Source organism: Phaethon aethereus (assembly GCF_964289735.1).
Source record: "Phaethon aethereus genome assembly, chromosome: 4".
Taxonomy (NCBI): domain Eukaryota; kingdom Metazoa; phylum Chordata; class Aves; order Phaethontiformes; family Phaethontidae; genus Phaethon; species Phaethon aethereus.
In genome coordinates, this window is record NC_138578.1 from 29223915 (window position 1) to 29250722 (window position 26808).

At 41.1% G+C, this 26808-nt stretch overlaps 1 protein-coding gene across 2 annotated transcripts in view; it reads right to left on the bottom strand.

Annotated features, from left to right (window-relative positions):
* Nucleotides 1-1306: 1306 nt before the first annotated feature.
* Nucleotides 1307-26808, bottom strand: part of NFKB1 (nuclear factor kappa B subunit 1) — a gene marked incomplete at both ends in the record, with an annotated part of 47445 nt that continues 21943 nt past the window's right edge. For both annotated transcript variants that reach the window (XM_081999552.1, XM_081999551.1), the window contains 17 exons: nt 1307-1494; nt 3142-3319; nt 3422-3594; nt 3932-3998; nt 4858-4982; nt 5882-5984; nt 6830-6999; nt 8188-8389; nt 10490-10604; nt 13888-14029; nt 16702-16884; nt 17715-17804; nt 18855-18977; nt 21395-21533; nt 22125-22216; nt 24146-24250; nt 26230-26388. In XM_081999552.1, coding sequence (XP_081855678.1) covers nt 1307-1494; nt 3142-3319; nt 3422-3594; nt 3932-3998; nt 4858-4982; nt 5882-5984; nt 6830-6999; nt 8188-8389; nt 10490-10604; nt 13888-14029; nt 16702-16884; nt 17715-17804; nt 18855-18977; nt 21395-21533; nt 22125-22216; nt 24146-24250; nt 26230-26388 — 2354 coding nt within the window. The remainder of the gene's footprint in view (nt 1495-3141; nt 3320-3421; nt 3595-3931; nt 3999-4857; nt 4983-5881; nt 5985-6829; nt 7000-8187; nt 8390-10489; nt 10605-13887; nt 14030-16701; nt 16885-17714; nt 17805-18854; nt 18978-21394; nt 21534-22124; nt 22217-24145; nt 24251-26229; nt 26389-26808) is intronic.

The window sequence follows — 26808 nt, forward strand, 5'->3', positions numbered from 1 at the left end:
AAATACTGTTCTTTGTAAGTAACAATTCCTAAGGATTATCTTGATTCATTTTCTCAGGAGTGACACGCAGATTACTGAAGACCGAGCTGAGCCAAGAACAACACTGTCAGTCTGCATCTCTGTGCCAAGAAAACTGGCTACAAGCAAGCGACAATGGTATGATGCTGCTCATTGCTCTTTCATCATGGAATTTGGCATCTGTATTCTTAGTAGGGCCAACATCTGTAACGGTTACACTCGCCTTCTCAGAATTAACACTGTTCAGGAACATAGTTATTAGAGGAGTTTCTAGCTAGCCCAAAGAACAACTCTGTCATCAGAGTTTGGCTGAGATGCTGAATAGTTGGCTTCAGTGTAGATGATTCTCTGCTGCCATCATTATCAGAAGAGAACTAAATAAGAGAGACCATGAATCAGAGGCTTTGGTTCCCAAGCACCGACAAAGCACAGCTGCTCAGCAGTAGCTGATGCTCCTGGTCTCCCACCATAAAAGATACTTAAGCTTTAAGATGGGCAGCTTGCAATGCTTTATATATTTTAGTACTTGGAAATCAGCATAATCTTGTATCAATAACTCTACTTGAAAGATATGTAAAAATTGCAGCAAGCATAGACAAGAGATTTCTTTTGGGTTTTTATTATAAAAGTAAAATAAAAATAAGCATTTAAAAAGCACTTTCTTTTTTAAAAAAGAAACAGATATAAAAAAACCTATTTACAAATAGGAAAATGCCAAACTTGAAAATTTTTTTGAATAAGAGGCACCAAAGTTAAGTTTAAATAAACTATTTGAAATATACAAGATTTTTTGTTTTTAGAATTCTTTTCTGGGTTATCATTGTGATTAAAGTAATGATTTTTCTTTGCCAGCTATTTTATGAGCTTTTTTCATGCAACCGTGCTGCAAAAATTAGGAAGTGAACAGCTAGAAACTGCATCTTTTGATTGCTCTGTGTGCCTTACCTCTTTTTGAGTGAGTTGGTATTAGCATTAACACGGAGTGACTTTCATCTGTCAAAGAAAATCCTTGCAAACCAGAAAAGCCCAGTCAGTCATTCACAGTGTCCAGTCCTGTGTATTAATGCGGCAGTAGAGCCCTGGTTATTGTATATGGCTTGTAAATGAATAAAATTACATATACTTGAGGAAGGAAGCAAGGGCTAGGAGTCACATGCTGACGTTGCCGCTGGTTCAGGTCTGTGTGTGGTTCCTCCAGTGCGGTTTTGGTTGTGAATTCAGTTCCCTCGGGCCAGGATGACACTGATGTCATTTTAAATGTCACATTTGTTCCTGTAACTGCATATTGCTAGTTGGCTATATAATTGCTTTGCACTGAACTTTCATGGCCATAGCCCAGGGTCATTTTGCTAAGTGTTACTGATGACTTGCTGTTCAGAGAGTCTGAATAAGTGAAGCTCAGTTTGCGGAAGGAGGTCTCCACACCGCTGTCACATGTGCTTTCGTGGTCTTGAAATTTGCTATGATAAAGCTCACCTGAGGGAAAGAGAAAAGGGAAATAGATTATCGTGTGTATTGCTTCAGTAACGTTTCTTTCAGAAAAGCCCTAAGGAATGCAAACCAGTAGGTGTCAAAGCTCTTCTGTAGGAAAATAACTCAAACTTTAGGTATTATAATAGGAAAAGCTCTGCTGAATGTTTTCAGTTGACCAAAGCGTGTGATCTGATGCACTGCTGGTAGCGACCGGCTGCAGTTGGAGCTTGGATGGGATGAGAAACCTGGTGCTCTGCTGACGCTAATGCTGTCACTGCACTAGTCAGGACTCTGCCCGAGTGAGGTAGTAGCAGGCCAAAAGGTTCATCTGGCTCTCGGATTCCTAGCCTCTGTGCAAGCATACAGCTCTGGGATGAAGCTCCTAAAACTTTCTCATGTTGTTTCACTTATAGATTCATTTTTGAGACTAGATGAAAATTGTTCAAGTATTTGTAAGGGAGCCTGAAATACGACAAGTCAGCAGCTGTTGTGTGTGCGAGATCCACAAAAAGAGTGCAAGAGAACGGTATCTGAGCTGAAGGTATGATGTGGGCTCAGTGTGACTAGAACAGTGGTCAGCATATTAGAGTTCAGCATTATTTTTCTAAACAACCATCTCAAAATAAATGACATGACACAGTCCATTCATGTTTCAAAGCGGCAGAACCCCTCTTACCCTTCAAGATTAATCTAAAGAGGCAATATGTGTACAAGCACATTTTTGAATAGGTATGAAGGTGCATTCCATGACTGAGCAGACAGTCTTCTATAGAGAGTAAACTGGCAATGTTAGACCAGGATGGAGTTACTGGGGTGGTTCTTCATTCTTTCCAGAAATACCTACAGTATTTTCATGAAGGGCATAAGTTTCCCCATTAAGGTGCTGGCAGCACTACTGGTATTTGAACAGAGGGCATCAGGAAAAAAGAAAGGTTTTTGTTACTTAACAGGGCCAGGCACTGACTGAACATCCCTGATGCCTAACTGCCTTCTCCCAACCTCTCTTTTTTTTTTTTCCTGCCCAAAACCATAGGACCTCCATCATTGAAGATGCTCAAAACTCAACTGGATATGACACAGCAAGCTCACGTAATGTTACATTGGCCCTGCTCTGAGGACAGCATGACTGCTGGAGGTCCCTTGTACCCTAAACCATCCCTGATTTCTCTGCCTACAGAACACTGGACCATTTCAGTGTGCCACACATTGTGGAAAGAGAAACTTAATAACACAGTCTTACTGAGAAGTTTACAAACCCAGAACATTTTTGTTTATCCAGCCAGATATGGGGTGGGGGGGGAAGTCAAGAGGCCTGGGAGATCATTGCCCCATCTATCTTTTGAAACTTATTCCTAGTACATCCACGGAGTTACCATCAGTAAATGGCAGATGACTGGTTTTAGAAAAGGGAGGCAGTATCATCAATACTGTAATGCAGGGCTACTGATTCAAATGGGCCATTTTTCCCCTCTCTTCTAGGCCTAGCAAATGTCTACGACGAGAAAGTCGTACTGCAGTAAAATATTTCTGAAACAGGTAAGCGGCTCAGGCATTATGTGTAAGAAACTATGCCATCTACCAGCTGTCCAAGGTGTGTGTGTGTAGAATTGAAGAGAGTCTTAAATAAAGCTGTTTTGCTGTCAATTTTACCTGTCTCTCCATTTGCAAAGGTGGGTGGTGATGACATTGGAAGAGCTTTTGCTGTATTGTCCTCCAGGTGAGATGGGCTTTGTGAGATGGATAGTGCTTTCTGAATGATTTCAATGGCTTCTGTGTGATCCATCTGTCTCAAAGCAGCTATCAACTCTTGAACTGAACCACCAGAAACCTAAAAGAGAAGACACCAGATGCTCACCATCATCCAGGCTGGCTAAAACCGATGTTCTCCACATATCTGAGTGCTCTTAATAACTTGTTACAGGCACATTACCTCATAGTTATCTAGCAGAGTTTTTGATGGGGAAGGGCTCAACCTGAAGGCGTTACTAAGTATGCCAAGACCCAGTTTTTGTGCTAGAGTGGACCAGTTTTTGTTGGGATCAGGCAGTTCCAATACTTTGTAAAGCTGCATTTTGGAACTTTCATTCAGCTCTCTCAAACGTCCTGGGGAACAGAGAAATATGTTAGTTTATTATTTCCACAAATTGCATACCAGTTCATTTCTAAGCAGAAGCAAAGCCAAATTAAAGAATATTTGTAGTGTCCATCAAGCCTGTGTTTACTAATGTATTGCTGTAATACTGAAAATGTACTCCTTTGTGTCCTTGAGACCGACCTCTGAACAGAATCATGCTCATTTGGGGAGGGGCAGGGGGCATGGGAAGGTACCTCTTCTCCCTCCCCGTTTCAGTTACAAGCTATTGCAAGGCAACGTCTTCTGCAAGTACACTTTCAGTACTCAATTACTAGAGGGATATTGTCAAGTCTTTATAGATGTTACCTTGTGTCAGTAAGTCCTCCGAAGCCACTGCTGACTCGTAGGGTTTGCCATTTAATATGTCATACACCTAAGAAAATACATTAAAGGCAGTGTTTAGCAGAAGCCTGGTTCGTGTCCATTATCTTGACAGGTCTCAGTGGTATTGTATAAAGTCCTAGTTCCATCTGTAAGTTAGTGGGCAATTTTTTCTGTCCCAGGATGACTACAGATACTGTAGAAGACTTGTGCAAAGCTTGAGAGAAAAAGCCTGAGAAGTTCATCTCCCTTGCCCTTTAGCTATGTCATCTGGCAACTGTTTTCAAGATAGAGAGGAAGTCTTTGCAGTAAATAAGTGGCAGTGGCTAAGCGAGGAGTTGGTACCTGCCTACTTTACTTACTAGTAATTTAAAACAAAGCCTGGATTAGATTTTCACCTAAGGCTAATACCACTCCCCAGCTCCACACGATTGGAGACACTGACTGCTTGTACCTTACACTCACATCAAACCAGCTGCACATAATCAGCTACTAAAGCATGGACCATGCAGCCTACTCACTGTTTGGGTAGGACACAGAAGTGTGTTTTCCCTATGCACAAAGTCTGCAATTCTGAAGAACGTGCAGCAAAGACACCCACTAGAGAGTGCCTCTGGATATGGGCCTTCAACCACAAGCTGCCCAACCAGCTAAAGACTTTTCCACACTGAAGACTGTAGCACAACTACTTCAGGAAGTGCCTGGTCATTCCTGTTCAGTAGAGGTAGTCTGTTAAGCGGAGCTTTCTTCCAGTGCTATTTAATGGGCTTTTTTTGTGGCTGAATTAGTTTAATTTTTGATGGCAAATTAGTAGCTTGTCACCAATAACTATGGATGCAGTGAAAGGAGTTAGTTGGCTGAGAGCGGAACTATCATTCATTATTTAAAAAAAAACCACCACAACCACATACCTCACAGTTGGCTGCCATATCCAGTGGTGTCGTTCCAGGCACAATCCCTTCATCGTCATTTTCACCATCTTTCACATCATCTAGATCAAACAATGGCTCAAAGTTCTCAACGTGAGGATTTGCACCTGGAAAATGAGTGTGCGAAAAAATTCTTAAGAAAAGGCTTCAAGTTGCTTCTCAATAATATTTAAAATATGTATTCTAAGTTCATATGGCAAATCAGCTAATTTAGCTACCTAAGCTAAATTACATTTTATATTAAGTCAGCAAACAACTTTCTTTTTTTTACCAACTAAAGTTAAATGCTGTCACATCTCTCTATAATGCTTCATTAGAAAGAGGGGGAAAGAAACGACAAGTAAGAGTGTTAGGGCTCAAAGTGCGAGCTATGACTCTCAGCTGTCTTCCAGTCCCATTCTTGGCTCACACAGAGCGTAGCGTGTAGGTGATGAAGCGATGGTATGGTGCTGCTTTTTATAGCGTCAAGAGAAAGTGTGGATATTACTAAAAGGCCAAGCAGACAGCCAGAGCAATGGAAGGCTTGGATTTCTGTTTCAAAGGAGAAAAATCATGTCTAAATACATTTGAAAAAAACATTCCAATAAGTATTGAAAACTAACTCTTCCACAGTGATATAAAATAGGAGACACTAACAAGCTCACGGTTCAGTGACCTATTTTTTGTTTTTAAGGCAGTCCAACACTTATCCCAACCATGTAACGAGGTCTCTGCTGTTTCAACTATAAAAAACTACAAAAGAAATACTCAAAAAAAAAAAACTTTCAGCAGTGCTCAAGAGATTTTTTCCTTGACTAACACAATTTGCTCTTTTAGCCATTAGATGGTGCTAAAAAGCAGTACAGCACCTGAAAGCAGGCCTTTCCTGAGTCAAACCAAACCTTCATGCTTTTAACATCCAGTTTCTTCTGCTCAAGTTCACTAGCACATTCTTTTCTGCTTGCAGCCTTCTAACCTGAATTGTCACTGTGAAAGAAAACTTTCCAGCAAATATCTGTTTTCATACCTGCTGCCCTGAGAACCGCTGCCAATTTTGTAGAGCCCCTTCCCGCTGCTATGTGAAGAGGAGTTGTCCCATCATACGTCGTGCTGTCCACATCTGCGTCACCCTAAGTTTTTATTGAACGACAAAAAGAAAAATGCTGCTCATCTATACAATACAGCTGCAGAGATCTTGTCTGTGTAAACATTACTACTCTCCAAATAGGCACCATTCCATGCCTGTTTGCATAAAAACTCTAATCATTGTCTGAAAAGAAGGAATTGGAAAGTAACCAGTAGTGTCTGCCTGCAGGAACAGATGGTGGTTGTGTGCTCCAGCGTTACAGCAGGAGGCACAGCATACCAACCCAAATAAGGCAGGTAGATAAAAGCCACTTTGCATCCTATGTAATAGTTTTGCTACCTGATGACCCGTGGCCTTTGCAGTCTGAACTGGTGCACGCAGAACGCTGCCATGCTGCTGCTCTTCTGGAGAGCAGTGAGGCTGGTGCCACATTTGGGCACGGCTACCAAAGGAAGCCACCGCAGCCAGCTGTAGGTGTGTAGAATTAAGCACACTAGGATCAAGGTGTTCAAGAGACAAGTATTTCTAGATACACACAGCTATCTCTCTGCACAGCTGCGTACGCGTTCCACTTCACACAGATGAAGTGATGCACTTGTAGTTTCACTGGCTGCTGGGATTCACTGCAAATTAAACATGGCACACGAGCTCAGGTCAGGGTCACAAACTGTAAATTCCTCAACTTGGGCAAAAGGTTCACCAGCCGTACTGAACAAGTAATAACAGGCAACAGGAGCAGTAACTTTGCCATTATACCATTTTAAGTAATCAAGTCAATAAACAGCAAAAACCCCTTCCTTCTGGTTCCTCTGAAGCACCTAAGGATTTTCAAGAGTTTTTAAAATATGTGAAGTCAAAAGACCTGGGAGAAAGAAATTCTGCCCTTACCTCAAGCAAGAGGCAGCCTGCCAAAGGGATGTTCTCTTGTTCAACAGCTAAGTGCAATGCAGTTCGTCCAGATTTTTGTTCCTGAGCATTGACATTAACTCCAGCAGCAATCAGCTGTTTGAGGCAGGACATGCTATTTGCCATCACCACCATGTGAATTGCACCGAGACCTACGCAAACCAAAAGCCATCCATCACATGCATTAATATTTGAAAAATACAGAAACACCAGAGTAATGAGTTTTGAAGTGGATGCATCTAGTAGAATTGTAAAATGAGAGTTACTCATTTACTCATCTGAGGAAAAGTGACTTATTTTGCCTGCTTTTACACTAAAAGATGGGGTGTTAATAAACATGTTCTTTGTGTGTAAATTGGAACTAGTTGTGTTAGCGATGGCAAGTCAAAGCCATCGGGGCGGGGGGTATGCGGATAAATTGGCAGATTACCAGGTGGAGCAGGAGGCAGGAACTAAAGAGCTCGCCTAGAGCATCTCTCTGCCTCAAAGGAGAGTAGCCTTAAAAAGAAAATCTGCATCTTGGTAGTAAATGAGCAGGTGCCCTGCACTGGCCCCATCTGCTGCTGAATATCTCTTCTAGAAACCGTCTGGGGAAAAATAGGTATATTTTAGTATCGTCCTCCTGTTAAGGGCACACTGCCCTATCACCTCAAGATTACCTACACCAGCTCAGAAAGAGAATAATAAAGCCTTGTATTTCAAAAACAAACAAACAAACCCAAACCCCAAACCAACCAAACAAAAAAACCCCCTCTTTCTGAGGAACTTCACACAGTTTTTTGAATCCCATAATGACATTTTTGGGTCAGACATTTTACAATCTACCGGAGCTGGAGAACTAAATTCAAATAACCTGCGCCACTGGAAAATGGGAGAATTCTGTCTTTGTGGTTATTTTATAGGCTATTTATTCTGTATGGTCAGAAAGTACCAGATATGAAATTATGAATGAGAAATTATTTTTGAGGGGATTTAATTCATTAGAGAGGAGGGGGAAACATTTTCTTCTGGGGAGATTTTTTAAAAAACAGAGGTTGCATAAGCTATCTCAGGGGGACACAGTGCTTGACATTTTGTGAGATTAAAGAGAATATACAGTAACAAAAATTCAAATCCATACTGTGTCACGTGGCCATTACCAATCTTTATGTTCTGTATAACCAGAAAACTTATGTGTTTGTGTTCTCTCATCTGTGACTGCAGGCACATAAAAGCCAAGGATAGCATATGCAAAATGGGGAAAGGTCCATATCTACCAGTGTAGAAACACTGTGCTGGCAGGAATTGAGGTGTGCCTGTCCGGCAGGTGAGTGTGAAATACAGCCATTGACTTTCCATACCTTCACCATTGGAAAGGTTGACCATCGGAGATATCTTCTTATGCTTGAGGAGTAGACTCAAAATCTTGTTGTCTCCTTCAGCAGCAGCTAAATGTAAGACAGAATTACCATGGCGATCCAGAAGGCTGACATCTGCTCCAGCCTTCAGCAAGTCTTCTACCACCTCTGCCTGCTTTGTGATTACTGCCAGGTGCAAGGGGGTCTAGAAGTGACAGAAGCAAGCCATGAGAAGATAAGCAAGGGCTACATCACTTCTACAGAAATCTCTTAAACCCATAAAAGCTCCCAGTGTGAGGAGACGTTACTCTGCTTCACAGCTAACCGAAACGAAAAGCTTGCCTATCTGTACGTTTGTTTGTTTTTTTTCCCTACTGCATACGACAAATAGGGCTTCTACTTACTGGAAATAAAAGCTGCCTTGCCAGTGTCAGCAGTTGGACTTGGGGAGGAACAAAGATATTGCCTACTCTATAAGCCAGGGCACTGACCTGGCTATTTGAGCATTGCGGTGCAAGGGACCCGGGAAATGAGCTAATCCCTGTGCCCCCCCCGACACTATCCCTGCTTCCAGCTGCCCTATAGCCAAGGTCATGCCACAGAGGGAGCACATGCGCTTTGCAGGGCCTGCTTAAACCTGCCTTTGGCACTGAACTATGGTGCTCCCGATTAAGAGGTTTGCAGCCATAGGCTTAGGATTCCTTATCCCTCAAAATGACTGCACAGAAAAGAAGAAAATCCTGCTGTTCTGTGCATTTGTCAAAGTGCAGAACAGCCGTGAATTTACACAGTACTTGTCTATCTACCTGATGCTATTTGCGCATTCACCATTTTTGTGCAGACACCTGCAGCACCGAGAGGCTCTTGGGCTGAGAGGTTTCAAGTATTTCCAAAGGTTGACTGTATACTGCCTTCTCGACAGTCTTGCCAGTGAACAGCATCATGTAAAACATACACAGAAATGTATGTATTTAAACAGTAGGCACTCCAGCAAGGGTTGGGAAATAATATTTTCAGTGCTAAAATAATCTAAAAATTGCATAAGATTCCATCTCCGTATCATCATCCTTATATTATTATATCCTCTATATATACCTATAAAAAAACCTTCTAGCTCTGTACAATAAGCTTGTGTTTGTAAATAGATTTGTCAACATATTTGCACTTAATTACTGAATCTATACGGTATATGTACGATTCAGCTTTCAGATTACCTGTACAGAAGGAAAATTCTGACCCAAGCCTGTGCTCCCTCCCACCACTGGCTTAAGGCTGAAGTAGAAGGTAGGAATAGCCGTAGAAGTCCTGGTAGTTAAGAGATTTATTTCTTGTGTGGAACACAGCTTTGCTTCCTGAATTCAATTCAGGATCTTCTGCTTGCTTTCATCAGCCTCCACATTTCAAACTTGCTTTATATAAACGTAAAAAATGAAATGCGAAAGAGAACAAAAAAGTCAAAATAAACCCTCTGGGACTATCCGTGTAGAATAAAAACCTGCCTTCACTGTTCACAGCAAAAGAAATGACACAAATGTCAGAGCGCTGGTGTGTAATGTCCAGCTGGTTACCTCTGGGACAACCGCATGGTGTGCATAGTCGAAAAGAGACTCTTTTTCCAGGCAGGTCTCCACAGCTCTTTTTAAAGCCTGAGTTACAATACAAAAAGCTCAGACTCTGTCATAGAGGAAGTGGAGGGGACAGAATTGTGCCTGGCAGTTAGGAATTCTTTTCCTACTCGGTAAAAGACATGGGGATGGGCTTTTTTTTGTTTTGCTATCTAGAAATTTGGTTTGAATATAGAAATGAAAGGGAACTCTTGGTGTTCGTATGATGGGCACAAATACCATCGGGGCTATAGGAAGGGCACAGTTTGTTACAGCTTCCACATGCCTATAGATAACTGATGACGCAGCAACTGACTCATGATCCCGAATTACCCCATGTTAGAAAGGTCAAAAGAGCCCAGAGTTGGCACGCTGTAATCCATACCACTGGTTTAACGACAGAGAAGCAAAATAATGAAGACATGAACCGAAGAATTTCGTACTTTTGGCCTGTGCTACAATTAAACCCTGGAGACGTTTCTGTTGACATCAAGGGGAGTTATGAACTAAAGCGGTGAAAACGTGCTCTTGCTCATCCACCACCTTACAATATGTCATTGTGCTTCTAAACTCATTTGCATCACAGTCTCATCTGGGCTCATTCCAACAAACAGAAGAAAAATAAGACAGGTGGTAAGCTGTGCAATTTCTTTTTTACTGGCTGAGCAATCAACACCACTTAGACCACCACAACTGCGTACCTGATAAAGGTCGTTTCTCATGTTAATGATGTCATTATAATTCAAATCAGGCATCACTTCCAAGAGGTTTTTCACCAGCTCAGTATGAAGGTGTATAATTGCTAAATGAAGGACACTGAAACAAACAAACAAAACAGATGAAAAAATTCATACTATTCTCAAATTTATTATAAAATTTTTAAGGTTTTGTTGCAGATCTGATTGAATTCTGAGATAAACACTTGACTATTAGAGGTCATGATTTCAGCACTAAATATCAGCACCTAAAATGAATCCCAGCATTAAAAGCAGCTAGTCAGAAGGTAACTGTGTTTGACCCTTCAGTCACAAAAGCAGACTCAGGATGGCTTTTGCTAGTCCCGAGCGTAACTTAACTACTAGTCTAATAAATACAAACTGAAGCACAAAATAATTGTTTCAAAACTTGTTGAAATCCCCAGATTTTCTGTTTTGGTTTTTTTTCATGCTTTGAATTTTGCAGCACATGAATACCTCTTACTGTCAAAACCTTCCTTCAGAATTTCCACAGGCGCCTCTGCCATCAAAGCAGATTTTCCCGTGGGTTTTTCCCCAGATCTGTGGGGTTTTCTTGTCTTCCTTTTCAAACAGAAAAATGACTAAGGACTCAGGCCCAGTGACTAACACCCACAGGATTTGCAGCAGTGGCCAGAGATGTCACGCCAAAAGATAAACCTGTTTCGGGCCATGAGTGACTCTGCATAGCAAGACACTTCACCACTTCTGCTCTGCCGGGTTAATGCAACGGCCTTTCCCATGCCCTTCTCCAGGGCCAGGTCCTTCATCACCACCCAAAGTGGCTGTACTTGCAAAACGACACCAGGAAAAAAGCAGGTTGTCAATCCCATCGCCCCTCTCCAAGAGAGCCCGATCTCCCCCCAAGACTTCATTTCCAAGTCACGCCCTTTGTTTTGAAACATACCTTGCCACGCTCTCCCTTAGCAGATGCTGGCCAACTCCCAGACTCATCTTTTTAGCATATTACTGCTGCCACACAATAGCAACACATGACATGTGGTGTGTTTGTTATGCTACTCCAGAAATACCTGAATATACTCAGATCTACACTTCCATCAGAAAAATCGAAAGAAGTTCCTTGCCCTTCAGAGCGTAGAGTCATCTTGAAATTGAGACTGAAGGCACTCAAAACCAGAAGGTATTTTAAACAGGAAAAAAATGTGATTTCTAATCCGAACTCATCCTCGAAAGGCCTGTTTTATTGGTTCTGGACACTGCGATAAGCAGTACCGTGGCACTTTCTCTCCTTCAGCTCTCCTCTGCTGTTCAGCCCCACCACTACTATAAGAGAATTCCTCTGCTCTCTGGTAGATGCTTCTCATTATGCTCTATCATGCTGACATTTTATTTCCGAATCTCAATTCAGAATCAAATTTGCTCTTCTACTGCCTTTAGTTGTCTCTCCTGTAGCAAGTATTTTAATTTTACCCTGCTGCTACATGTGATGCTGTAAAGACATGCTGACTAGACCATAAAAGGGCAGTCAATTCCATTTCTTAAACAGTCCTACATAAAAAAATGCATTTCAGCACTGCTGCGGAGGCAGAGTGCCGTAATACCGTCAGGCTTCTGAAGAGCAGTAGTACTGGCATAAATGCAGGAACAGCCGGTGTTACTGCATGCCCACTGTTAATATATACCAATCACAGATCAGTGTATTTTGTCTTAAAGCCATAAAACACAACATAGGGTCCCATGAAAGGTATTTTCATTTCCTATGTACTATTTTGATGAAAGATGAGCAAAATTGTTGACAGCAGCATTACTTTAAAGGCTTAAGCAAAAATTTTATAGTTTTTGCCATGTAATTTTAATGATTAAAGTGAAAATTAGGGAAATGATTTATGAGTTTTGCTTCCCCACCCCCCACCAGCTCTTGGACAAGAGCTGGAAGACAGTCACCAAACCTTTGTTTTGTTAAAAGGTTGCAGAGTAATTTAGATGTATTACATGCTCACAGACTAAAATCCATCCCAGCAGAAAGGTGACATGAGCTTGAGCCTCACATACCTGCGGGTACTTCTTGATCCAGGAACAGAACTATTTACCATCATTCTGAAAAGTATTTTGACTTTGTTGAAATGCCCTGCAAGTCCAAGACTGAGAGGTACCTTACTGATATTTAAACGCAGGTCCTACTTGCTCAATACTCCTCTACTCGCCACTTCTTTTTAAACACAGAAGCTGTATTGCCCAAAGTGCTAGCAGATTTTGTTGCTAGCTCCCACCTCGTACATATTCCTGCTTTCCTCAAAGCAGATATTAGGTTGCCAGCTGGAAAGCAAAGCAAGTAAAGTAGCTATCTCTGATTTTGCAGTCCTCAGTGTACGCTGTTTATTGGTAATCTGAGAGCTATTTTCACTGAAAGTGCAGCGGAAGTGGTAGCCTCTCACAGAGTAATCAAACAATGGGATAGCACGTCTCAGTCACTCCTAATTTTCCATCTAGCTAGACGCCTTAAGGCTTCTATGGCTTCTACTGTACAAAACGCTGCAATTTCAGGGGACATAAGCAATTGCACAGGGCCTGCCCAAAGTCTGCCAGCTAAAAAGTGAGGGAGCGATAATGTCACTTGCTTATTCAAGAGATTATCTTTGCATGTGTTCAGAGCCACTTTCTCGGAATTTGCTTTTAAGTAAATACTTATCATTAGCTCCTCACCGTATTTCACTAGCTGAGTCCCACAGAATTTGCACAGCTGTAGAGGAACAAAATGGATTTCTACTCCAGCTCACATTATTCAAGGACTGATAAGCAAATATTAGCAGCCAAGTCTGCCACGCAGATCCGTGCAATCTCTTGGAAGACAACAGGACAGTACAGATGTGAGCAAGAGCAAAATACTGTCCTCTGGGAAGAGCTTGCTATCAGTGGGAGAGAAGCAGCGTGGGCCCTCCAGCTATTATTTCTATGTCTCCCGGTGCACTTGTAACTTAAAGCTTCCTACAAAGACTTACGGGCTTGCATGGAATAAAAAGCAGCACACTCTCCTCCAGCACAAAGCTGAGGATCCCCATAAAGTGTGTATCATGATGCAAGCGTAGCACTTCATGGTCCGTCAAGACATTAAGTAAAAAAGGCAAACAAACTCACAACAAGCTCAACGCACCCTCAATGACCAGAATACTTTCTGACAGGTACTGGATCAATGAACTTTCTCGTGCAAGTGACTGTTCTGCAAATGCAACAAAAATACCTAAAGAGCAGCTGTACCTCTCCCAAACAGCACAAAAGGAGAAGGATATTTGATTAGAGCAGTGCTGCAATTCATAATCAGCACCAGCAGGGGACAGAACAAATTGACTACACCATTCTGCCATCAGAAACATTACTTTCAACCCAGTAAGTACAGGCCAACTTACTTGTCTCCGTTTTCATCCTGTACAACAGTGAGATGGCGCTGAACAGCCAACAGCCTCTTCACATCTCCAGTTACAGCATAATCAAAGAGAGCACTGCAGTGACGCTTTGCAAGCTGCATGGCCTTCTCCAGGAACAGACCATCTGCAACACAAAGTTTTGCCTTCATCAGTTCGGTTGTCCTCCTTGGAACACTGCCTTCTTTTGACAGGCATTTGTGCTGCCAAAGAAATAATAAAGCACCGACCACCAAGCATTACTTGCTGATTCACAGCGAGAGGCTGCGAACTACTCCTGAGGGGTAAGGATAGCGGGAAGAATGAGTCCCTTGGGGGAAAAAAACAAAACAAAACTAGGTGCATGCTGAGCATTCAGGCAGCAAGAATCCTGAGAATAGTGAAACTCTGGAAGCTACCTTTAGTTTGAGTGGCACGAACTTGGATTTGCTTAGACACCAGGCGCATCTAAGGACTCTTGTCCATAGAGCACTTAACCTCCCATGCAGTTCTGAGTAGCTCAGACTTGAGGAAACTGAGGCACAGGAAGCCTAAGCGACCTGTCAAATATTGGACAGAAACTTGCAGAAAAGCTATGGAATAAATGCAGGTCTTTGTGTCCCCTCTCTGACTTGAACCATGCAGTCTCTCCTGCTCTACAGCAGGAGCACAGAGAGTCTGTTCACCTGTTTAAAACATTCCAGTGTTTACAATGCTTGCTATTTGTAGTATCCTGATTTTTGATTTATAAAACGTACAACCACTGAGATTTCAAAAAGCAGAATCTGTCGTGGTGGGGAGGCAAAAGGGAGAGAGGGGAGGAAAGAAGCTCATCTGTGGAAAAAAAGTCACTCTATCTGCTCTGTCAATACCTTTGTGGTTCTATACCAGCAAGAAACCTGCAAAAATGAAAGAGATGAACTTTCAAACAACTGTCGTCATTCTGGAAAGCAGTATCATATGAAACCAGCCTGTACTTTCAACAGTTTCACGTTTCTATACAACCTTGTAAGGTTAGAAATTGCTAACAGCAAACAAGTAAAATAGACTTTGTCATTTCAAACACACATAGGGAGAAAACACCCAGGACTTCCAGCTACACAAAACCAGGCATTTAGACTGGGTTAGAAGCATATCCCCGATGAACATGAATACATCATTTCTGTAAGCCAAAGACTTACTCAGCTATCCATGAAGCTGATTGTTCCAGCCAATACATCACTGTGGTTCCTATACTACATGCCCAGGCTGATGCATTTATATTTGCTATTTACCCCTTAACACTAAATAATAACACTAAATGGATGTTATGTTCAGGATATATATCCAGGGTAAAGGGTGTTAGGCAATTCAGTCTTTTCTCATTATAGACATTTCCAAAGTCAAAAAACCTGGATGCTGAACCTCACTGGTTTCTCATATCAAGCACACAGAGAAGATAGCCTTCAAAATACCCCAAGATAGGCTAATACTCAAATGTTCTAACCTGCAGTAGCCACTTCCTGCAGCCTGTTCTTCTGCATCTATTCTTCATATAACCTCAAGCTTGAAATTGCCTCTTTTCATGCCATTATAATATATAAAGAAAAGAAACATTCAACTTCCTGCCTACAATGCTCATTACTCAGAAACCAGGTCAACAATTCAGGCCCCTCCTTGGCGACTGCTAAAGGCACATTATTATTTCGTCACATATCAGCAAAAGATTTTGCTCTCTGAATCGGTCACGGGATTTATCACAACCAGAACTGCAAAGAGCAAGTTCTTCAGCTTTTCTCAGGAGCACCATCTGCTTCTCAGATCACAAGCAGCTACACCGTGGGGGTTTTTACAACTACAACCCATCTACTACATGACTTTGGTTTCCCAAGACACAGTTTCTACTGCTGTTAACAGCAAGCGTCACACAGGGCTGATACAAACCAGGTAACGTGCCCTCACCCTGACCAAGGGGGGAACAACAAAAGCGATCCAGACCCCACTGCACTTGGTAAAAGCCAAGAACAAAAAATTCCTTTCTGCTCAATTCCTACCACTACCACGTCTCTCTAGTCCAACTGTTTTTTTTTTTTAGTTTTATGAGAAGCGTGATTACTCAAATCCTTTAAAAAAGTGACCATCAGCTCTTCTAAAAAACAATCCAGGAAAAGGAAGTCTTACTGTCTGTGAAAGGGCAATTTGTAGTCTTCGTATATTTTGCCACTCTACTGCTAAACAATTTCTACTGACTACTCTTGCCTTCCTCCCCTTTTGTTCACCAGTTTGATGTATAAGACTTTGCTACCCAACAGTGTTACTTTACTGTGTATTTGTCATATGGGAACAGATACATTTACATTTTTAATTCAAACCTTCAATGTTACTTCGCATGCAATTTAACAGCAGAATTGCAGGGAAGAACTACTGCAACAATCACGCCAACATCCATTTACTCATCCATGAAACCCTATCAAGTATCAAAAGCTGTGTTAACTGCTGAATTGTATTCCATGCAGCTTCGCTGCTTTTCAGTGTTCCTCATACAGCTTTATTATAAAGCAGTGTTAAACGTGCCCAGCAGGCTAAGCCATCTCTTCTCTGTGCACCACAAGCAGAAGCTCAGTTGCCCAGTGGCAACACAAAGGTGGAAGATTATCTAGAGAACTATGTATGGGGAGGGACCTTAGATTTGGGGGAATGGAATCCCTCCTGTTTCCTCCAGGAGGCATTATCAGATTTTAAAAACAGCAAGTAGACATCATAGAGTTTCCAGGCCTTTAACAGCAGCTTTGTCCATCCTGCAGTTTGATCTACCCTAAATACATTTACTTGTTCACTTACCCTGCCACCTGCAATCTGCTTCATGTACTTCAGTTTGACAGGAAGTGGCATCCTCCTCCTCCTCATCATCAGAGGTTCTGCACTCATTCCCCTCCATAGTTTCCACTTTCACATCGTGTTTCATGTCCCATTTGTCACTTTGTTTGCTCTTCCCACCTTGTTCAGCTGTGCTATTTGATAGTCCTTCAAACAGAAAGTAGTATCATTAGCATCCAATATTGCTGCTTTTTTATGTAAATGATAAAGCTCAACCAGCCAAAACCAAAGCCTACAGAACCCTACAGAACTCAATATAAAAAATTACTTTGACACAGGGGTTATCATTAAACACTTATGAATCATACTACTACAGATGCCAACACATGGACAGTCATAGCAAAGTAACTTGCTCTAAAGTGATGTTACATTTTTGACAGCCTCTGCTTTAAAGATAAACTTTTATATGTAACAATAGATATACCTGTCTTTTTATGGTACAAGAACGCAAGTCTGAAGTTTTCCCAGGAAATCTGGCAGAATTATTCAGATTTACTTTAATTTTTCTGACAGCGAATTGATCCCTGAGACTTTGGAAATAACTGCAGAGTATTCAACATGTAGTTTTGAAGCAAATTCCCTGTTTTAGGAAGCCAAGAATGCCCTTACTATTAACTCAATCTTTTCTACTGACTTTCATGTTATTTCTTTGGGCTACCGTGTAGTACCAGAGTGTGGCGACAAAGGAAGACACCTTTTCTCTGGTCTAGTCCTTGGGTCACCTGTAATCAGCATGTTCAAGTAAGCGAAAGGGCTGTTGCTCGAAACATACACTGAACACAGAAGTGCACGCAGGGGTTTCGATGACTGCTGCTCAGGAGTTAGTAAAAAGGAACATGCACACAGCTTTTAAGGTAGACTTGGAGAGAAATGAAGAGAAGCAGGGCAGTATAATCTACACAAACTCCTCTGCTGCCAGAGGTTCTAGAAAAGAGACTGATTCTAGCGAAAAAAAAATATGACATTTTTACTGTTACCATGTTTCATTCCAGCATTGGACTTTGTTGTGCCAGGGTGGAAATGCATCCCTCCAAAAGCAGAGTATCCATATGAAGGGTAACTGAACCCTAAAGAAAGGAAAAAGGTTAAAAATTAATAGAATTACACCCTAATGCAATGAAAACACCATCTGGAAGAACACTGAACCTAAAGAACTGAAATTTTTTTTTTCTATATACCTTCTGCTTTATTCCATCTGATTAAAATAAATTTTCAGGACTGCAGCTGAACCCTCTCCCTCCCCTTCAAAAACCCAAGGAAATTCTAGATGGTTGGCTAGTGACACTCTCTATCCCAACATCCATAAGAGCACACAAATGTAGTATCACTAGTATGCTTCATCTAAAACTCAACTGAGACTTCACAAACTACCTCTACGCTTTTGAATCTTTGTGATTACAACAGATTCATATTCTGATGTTAGGCTATAGATGTGCTGCTACCAACGCATGAAACAATTTGAAAACTGCTGCTCTGTCCCCTGCTCTAAAAAAAGGGTTGCGAAGGTATTGTGATTCAGATGACAACTGCTGATCTACAAGTTTTTAATGCTCTGCTGCAAGAATCAAAGCAATGCTTTTATGATCCTGCCTCTCAGATATGCTCTGGCTTCAACAGATAGAGCACAGTAGAAAATTTACTAAATAGTACTTCAAATTTTTTAATAGTTCTTTGGACTAACAGGGTTAGTTTGCCAAGTTCCACTCCTGGTTGCAGAAATAATTATGAACCTGTTTAATTTTAAGCACCCAGGATGGTACTTAGCTGAGCTGTCTCATGAATTTCAGTGCCTTCAAGGCCCCAGGAAGCAACAAAGCTAAGGTATGATCGATTCCTGACTCAGACTCCCTCAACTACAAAGATGTTATCTGTGACTTAAAGCTTCATGGAAGAATATTTAAAAAAAAAAAAAAAAGTCACCAGGAGCTGATGAAATATTTAGAAAACAAGGAGATACTTGACTGAAATGAGTAACGCTGGTACAAACACAGGAGAGTCAGGTCTTATCTACCTAGAAGATGATGAAATCCTCATCACATTTTAAAAATCAGAATAAACATCTGCCCTGCTGTCAAAGAAGAATGCCTTCCCCTCTTCGCCCAAAACTGCTGCCTTACCAGAGCCAGCACCGCCACCTCCCCCTCCATACATGCCACTGCCTCCTGCGCCACTGCCTCCACCATAGCCATCAGAGAAGTTTGGCATGAGCTTCTGTCGTTTCCTCTGCACTTCTTCTTTATCTGGGTTAGAAGGAATAGACGGGATAAGGAGTATGGTGGCCATGCACAGCACACAGGGTGTGCACGCAGGAAAGCATTACTAAAGTTTACTAGTTTATAAAGAAAAATACAGAGTGCTGTAGAAGAGTCAACTCTCTAGAAGCTCCAAATAACAGAACAACTTTGTATGTAATGGAGAAGTGAGAATTCCTTGAGAAACGTGCTAGTGCCAAGTCCTCAGCCAGACCATCAGCATCACTCAGGCCTGAGTAGCCTCTTCAGTTAGGTCAGGTGCCTTGTGCTCCAACTGGGAGCGAAATGTGCACACATGTCTTAGGGGGCTCAGAGTTTCCTTCAAAAGTGTCTCCTGTACTTGAAGCCCTGGAAGTCAGTGGTCTCAAAATTCTTCTATGTCCAAGCCAAGTCATAAACCAGTACAAGTGCCCTGAACCACAAACTTGTTCAAGAAAATTTGCCTTTGGGAAATATAAGCACAGGCTCTTCTACTAAGCAAACCTACTTCAGAAATGGACCCTTAACAAAGGGTCAGCAAATGACAAGGCACTTTGATTTCCAACAGTGCAGAGTACCTGCAGTGCCCTTTGAAGTTTTGTTTAAGGGTAAGGATGGCAAGAAATGGTGAAAACAACGTTTGCTTGAAATGATTTACTTAAAATACCAGAAAAGCCACCAGAATAAAGATCGCTTATTTTCAGGCAGGACATAATACTGTCAAACCATGCTGAGCAGCAGTAGGAAAAAAAGCCTAAATATTTTATAGTGTGAGTACCAAATAATACTTAGCCCTCCTGGAAAGGAAAACAAAGATTTAAAAGAAGTATCCCAGTGACTAGGGCAAGTGAAAGTGTCATGACAAGAGCTACAAAAATAGGGATACAAACATTACAGGGGTTAAAATCCAGTAGAACTTTTGAGGAAAGAACAAAATATCCTTCATTCATTAAACAATCTAGTAGTTTTCAACAGCCATATGACAAAAAGAAATTTCATGCACAGGCACATCAGTCAGTGCATCAAATGAGATAGCTGAATACATGAAACAGTATACTGAAAAATACAAGTGCAAGTGCATTATTCCCAGGCATACATGATCTGTAAGTATGTACGCATGCACGCACCAGCCATACTCACACTAACGAGGAGAGAAAACTCTAGAAAGCGATCTAGTCAGAGAAACAAACAAAAAAATCCATGTACATAGGTCTAAGTTTGTGTGAACACTTGCAACAAGGGAAAAAAGCAGTCCCTAAATGGTAATATCACAACTAGGTTGTGTAGGGGGTCCAAAATTGCACATAACAATGTTGAATTTCATTTACTCCATTAAGAGGCACATAGAAGAGGTTTGCTTCATATTTGGCAACTTTGCTCTGCAGTCATACACTTCACTTCAATAATTTCCTATACAAAATCCTCTAGCAACTCTAGAAGTTTTTGTGAATGGATGCTTTTTGCTACTTTATAATAATAAGTGTAAAGGAGACTCACTTGGATGTCAACAACCACCCTTCTCCTCCTCAGCTGTCTTTAGTCCCATTACCACAGACACACACGTTTAGAGATTCTGACACGGTATTGGTGTGCACTGAAAATGTGCAAGATTAGGACTTAATAGTATAGGTAGGTAAACTGTCAGGCAGAAAGATTGTCTTAGTACAACAAAACACCAATTCTGACTTGGGCCTCAAGGCATTTCCATATCGTTAACATTACTGATATTTAAAACCATGACTGCTGCTGCCATTCATGTCAAACATTTCAAATGTAGACTGTAAAGGGCACAGATCTACTAGTTAAACTTCTTTTCAGTAACAACTTAGGAAGCAGGTCTGATGCCAACTCTTCTACTTCCGCTAAGCGACTAACATTTTAACGTAAGAGCTTGAAACAGCACTTTCCCCTGCTCTCACAAGAAGTGCCTTGGGCTTACTTAACTAGTTCAGGCAACTGGAAAATTCAAAAACATCAGTGAAATTGTGTGGCATGATAGTAAAAGGAGAGAACTGCAAAATACGTACTTTTTCCACTAGATACCAATCAATCTTTGGTTTAAGGTTTCATCTGAAAGTACTGACAGCAAAATGTCCTCAGATATTATTTTGCAGAAACTCAGAGGAAGAGAGTGCCATCTACTGTACGGCCAGGCATGCGTGCAGATAGGAAACTTGCAGGGAGTAAGCCTCGCTAGGAAAACGCTCACGGATTTACCAGCCCAACAAAAAATCCCACAAACCCATTACAGAACTACCACCTTTCATATTAGCTCTGCTCAAAACAAGGAGGCAAATATCCTATTTTCTAAAAATAACAATTACAAGGAAAAAACCTCTCATCCAAAAAGTCCTATCTTATTAAAAACTTTCCTAGGGACCCTGCAGTTTTCATTTCCAATATATAAAACAGGTTTAATGAATTACCTTTGATTTCCGGATAATAGAGAAAAGGCTTTGGTTCGCTTGTTTCTAAATCAGATTTCCGACGCAGCTGTACAAATACAGATGCTGGCTTTGTGATATTGACATCTCGATACTTGGGTGTTTTGAACACAATAGCAAACTGCAAAGGAAACAATGATAAGCACATCTATCACAAAGCATGGGTTTTGACAGCTTTGCTGTTACATTTGGGTTATGTTGTAGGAGTTGGTTCATGGCTTGGGAGGCCAAATTCTTTACAAAAGGCTGCTACAACAATAAACTTACATTTTAGTTTTCAGTTGCACTTTTGAGTTCGTGTACTAAAGCCTTTTGGGAAAGACAGAACTGCCATGCAGAGTATCACCACATCACATATGTTAGTACTGCACTGTTTGTCCCTTCATCATTTAGCATCTATTCTGTGGCTTTCTCACTGTGCTCACAGGAGCTCTGAGAGCTTTTTGTATATCCCATTCCAATTTACACTGGTGCACAATAAAGCAATGGGTCTATCTCCCAATGTCCTCGCACTGTACTCGTAACCTGCCTAGTCACCTAACGTACATCTTTAAAGAACAGTTAAGAATGGATTATTATCAGGAGCTAACCAACAAAAGAAGAGGTTAGTACAGGATACAGATGCTTTCACCTAATTTACTGATTATAATGTAATCCTAGTTAACAGAAATAAGAAAATCCTTAACAAATGACAAATGCTCCGTTTACTTACCTGTCTATGCACATCTGTAGGAGAAAAGTCTCCAAAGCCTTCCCACATACCACCATTCTCATCCTCTTCATAGAAACGTATCTGAATATCATCTGCAAAGAGTAAAAGAAACACTCTTTGGGATGTTTGTGCATTTGTTTACCCTTTGGGATGTTTGTGAATTTGTTTACCCTTTGGTTAAGTTTATTTCAGATAAAAAAAATCAACATGGTTACTTTTTGGCTGGATGGTAGTATGACCTGAATAATACATGAAATATCTTTATCCATTTTATGAACACATCATAAACAACCCATTTTTGACATCAATTTTAGATCAGCCTAACCCTAATGACTTCAGTGACGTTGCTCTCTATTTACTGAGCAGTAAAAGGAGAACTAGGTTCACTACCTCTTCCTATTCTAGGGTTATAAAGCATTCCAGAGGAGCTTTATTTGGAACAAACATGTAGGGAGGGGAGAACTTGAAGCGTGAAACGTAGAAACCACCCTCTCTCCTCCAACAGTTTCAGTTCAAAAAACTGTAGCAAAACCTGAAGTGCCACAGTTCAAGTTCCGCTTGCTGCTGGCAGAGTGCCACTTTGGAGCGGCGGCTCAGAGAGACAGCAAGGGTGTGAGCAAGCAGCACATCAGCAGTGATCCCTCACCCCCCAAACACAGCACGGAGTAGAAACCTGTGATTTGGCTTCTGCTCCTCTAAACAAATGTTCTTTCCTTCTCTTTGTATTTATTTATTTATTTAGAAGAAGCTGGGAAATGTCACACTACCATATTCCTAGTCCAGCATTCCTGGTGAGAAAAAACTAGAAAAAGTCTATTCTCTCTTAGGGCGACTGACGCAGGACAGGCTTTTTGGAGCAGACAGACTGCTTCCTCTGATCCACCACCTGCTAGTCTCAAGACTGTGAACCACCACTTCCAGTCCTGCTGTCCTGCACGCTCAAGTTCCTTCAGGCAAGAGGTTTCCGAGAGCAATGAGGTCAGGGGAAACCCCAGTCCAGCTGAGGGGAAACCCCACCTCAGGGCTTCCACTGAGTCAGGCATTTACTTATTTATTTTGTGCACAAGAGCTATGTTTCATCTCAGTCCTTCTGATAGCAGAGGGTATATACACTACTGAAGGAAAACAGCTTTTTTTCAAAGCCCCTAAAAGCCCCCAAAGCCCTCTCTCTTTCCCAAGTGGTAGAAAAATATTTGCAAGAAAAAGAGGTAGAAAAGCACAGCCTGTATTGACAGAAAACCTCACTGTGACTTCAACAACATATGCAAGGACTGATTCCAAACAGCTGAGAACAGGGCACCCGTTGCACCATGCAATCTGCACCAGGGAGTCCCAGGTGTTACCTATAGCTGAAAGACGCAAAGGACTTCCCTCACTCCTATTTCTTTCTTTTTACTTCGGCCCAAATACTACAACCAACCATAATAACCATTATCTTCCTATCTAAAAACAAAGCACCGAAATCCACACTGACCAATCCTGACACATTCATAGCCATGAGCAGAAATTACCAAAGTGAGTCTGTGAGAAGTATCTGTGTACACTGAGTAATCACTACCATTAGCATACACATAAAAATGAAGTTAGCAGCAGTGTTGAACACATTCAGTTCCCATCAGTGGTTAATAAGAGAACGCTCGTACTTACTCTTTATAATCAGGAACTTAATCATAAATCAAAAACGTTAGAATCATTCAGAGCAGGTGTTAGTTTTAACGGAGTCAAACATCACCCAGGACCCACCACCCACAAAAAACCTAGAACACGGGCAAGGGCAGAAATTTGAGAAGAACAAAGATGATCACATAGTCTCTGTGGAGGCAACACAAGCTGAATATGTTTTGCAACGGACTATTTTGATTTATTCATTTTCTGGACTGCTGGCCTGACTTCCAGAAAGGCTGAGGGCCTACAAATGCTGCTGCGCTATCAGAGCAGGAGAATACTAAGGCAGCACAGCAGGCTTTATGTGTACTCCAGATGAACACCCTGGTGTGCCTTACAATACTCAGGACTCTTACCTTTCTGAACCTTGTCACAGAGAAGGTAAATCTCTTCCCCTCCTGTTACGCACCCTGCTGTTCTGTCCATTCTTACAATTTTTAAGTTGGAGGCATTGGGAGCTTCTATTGAAAGGAAAGATTAAAAAAACACTTACCTTCATAATAGTTTTATATTTTAAAAAAAAAACAACAAACACAACATACAGAAATGCAACAGAAATACAAGCCTCCAATACAGCCTACCTAAATTAGGTCATGGTTTTTTTACACACAAATAGATCAAAGATTTTTTCATCTGAAAGGCATAATCTTGTACCCTCTAAGCTTTGACTGAACTGTGAACTATAAAATAAGGCAATGGCCATTCCAGCACAATTACTGCACTGGTAAAGTAGTACAGCAGTGAATTGTATCCAGCACTCTGCAGTAGTACTGACTTTATGACAAGAGTGTGTTACAAGAGAACATTATTTTTTCTTCCCTGCTTTCTTGGCAGCATGACACTCTTGAGAGCTGCTCTCTGTATCTCAATATTTGAATGCGACACACAATGCCTTGCATTACACTGTAGCTTACTTGAAAGCATTGTCAGTCCTTGGCCAACATACTGGACTGTGATGAAAAAGCCCATCTCCATGGATCTTAGTAGAGACATCAATGGACACCTGTTGGTCCTCAAGGCAGAACTACCATCTGATAAGTAAAAGCAGCTGTGACAGACAGTTATGCTACCACAAGTTGTGTCTGCTCTGTGAAAGAGGCTTGAATGGTGCCAATTAAGACTATCAGAAACAACCAAAATCCAAGATAAATCTTTTGGAACTAACAACGAAGAATTTGCCTTGGGAGCTCAGAAACTAGTAACTGACATCTATGTAGCAACTTAAAACAGCAGAAACATGCATACAAAATCTCCCCTCTATTCGTCTCCTTAGTTGGAGTCGAAATTTTGATGGCCAGATTCAGAAGGACAGGATGACTTCAACTGGTTTTACATGTAGGGCTTGATACATGCTTTGCCTCTGTTGAGGCTTTGTCCTCCTCCTCCTCTTTGCTTTACAAATACTCTCTGTCATTATGCAGGTGTGATATAGAGTAATGAAAACCAATGGAATCTCTAAGTGTTTCTAATGAAAAATCAAGATTCCTTAAAGACACTGCTTGGTAAACCACCTCAGCCTCCACACAAAAAGATTGTGTTTTCTCATTCAGAAAACGCAGGTCATGTGTGCCATCAGAACAGCAGACATCACGTTTTTTCACTCAGTGAATATATGCAAAATGGCTGTGCTAACCGCTACATTCCTCAACAGCAAGCAACAGACTACATTAGAACAGGAGCATTTAATACCTTTTCATCTAGACTTTGTCCTTAAAAAGCCATGATGTAAATGTGACTGTTGCAGAAAGAAAAAAAAAAATGGTACTTTTTCTGAGTCATTACAGAATGACTATCAGGAACATGGTAATCTGCAGCTACAGAGAGGAAAACTCAGGCAACAGAAAGGGTTCAGGTAAGATGTATAAGTATGATCAAAAAGCAGAAGGGAAAACATGACATGAAAAGATTCACTTAGGAAAAAAGGACAAATAGAGGGATGTAACGTAAGTATTAAAAATACTGACAGGTCTAAAGGAAATGGTTTGAGAACTCTGGTTTTGTTAGTCTCACAAAACAAGGACAAGCAGGTGGCCAGCAAAACTGAAAGGTGTCAAATTCTCCACAGGACTGAAGCAAAATAATTTTTTCCTCACATCTTGTGTGACAAGGCTTTGTGATTGAAATGCAAAAATCAAGCACTTCTTATGAATTAACAAGAATTTACAAAATCCTCATAATAAAAGTGGCAGGATTAAACACGCTAACAGCAAAATAAAATCTTCCTTTACAGCTTACATCACCATCTATTAAAAATCAGAATGATACCATGTGTTCTTGGATAGACATGGGGCCAATTATGCATGGGTTACTTGTTACTGATGAAACAACAGGCAAGCAGCAAGGCTAGCTGAGTCTACGTACAGCAATATCTATACATCATTTTTGTATGTACAAAAGCTTGCCCTTTATTAAAAAAGTAATTAAAGCCAAATATACTTACTGCTGTCATATATCGCATCTGATATAACAGGGTCAAGTTTCCGTGTGAAACTGCCATTACTGTCAGGGAGAAAGGCTGTAAACATAAGACGCACCACACTGAGATCCATTTCTTTAGTCTGCTGTACTGCTGCCTGACGAATAATTTCTCTTTCTCGTTCTGGAACCAGTAAGTAGACAGATGAATTAACACAAAGGGTAGAGGACCCTTAACAAAACTGAGACAGCATTTCCCAAACATTGCTATCAAAAGGCATCAATAGCGAGGAAATGTTTTCCTTTGCAGTTAGTATCTATCGGCGTCTCTCTTTTTAAGCAGAGAGGAGCAGCTATTCACAATATACTGCATTCATCTTGCAGTTTATGCATCAGATGTTATTTAAGATAAGGTATATAATTAAGAGACAGACAGAGAATTACTATTTTCTGCTCTCAATTTATAAAGGTTGCAAAAAGGACAAAGGCCACCACTAAGGACATTTGAATGCGTCTATACAGTGCCTGAAAGCAACATAGAGCACAGGTTTTACAGTGATATGGGTGAAATGCAGGTGAATGAAACTGATATTCTCAAAAGAAG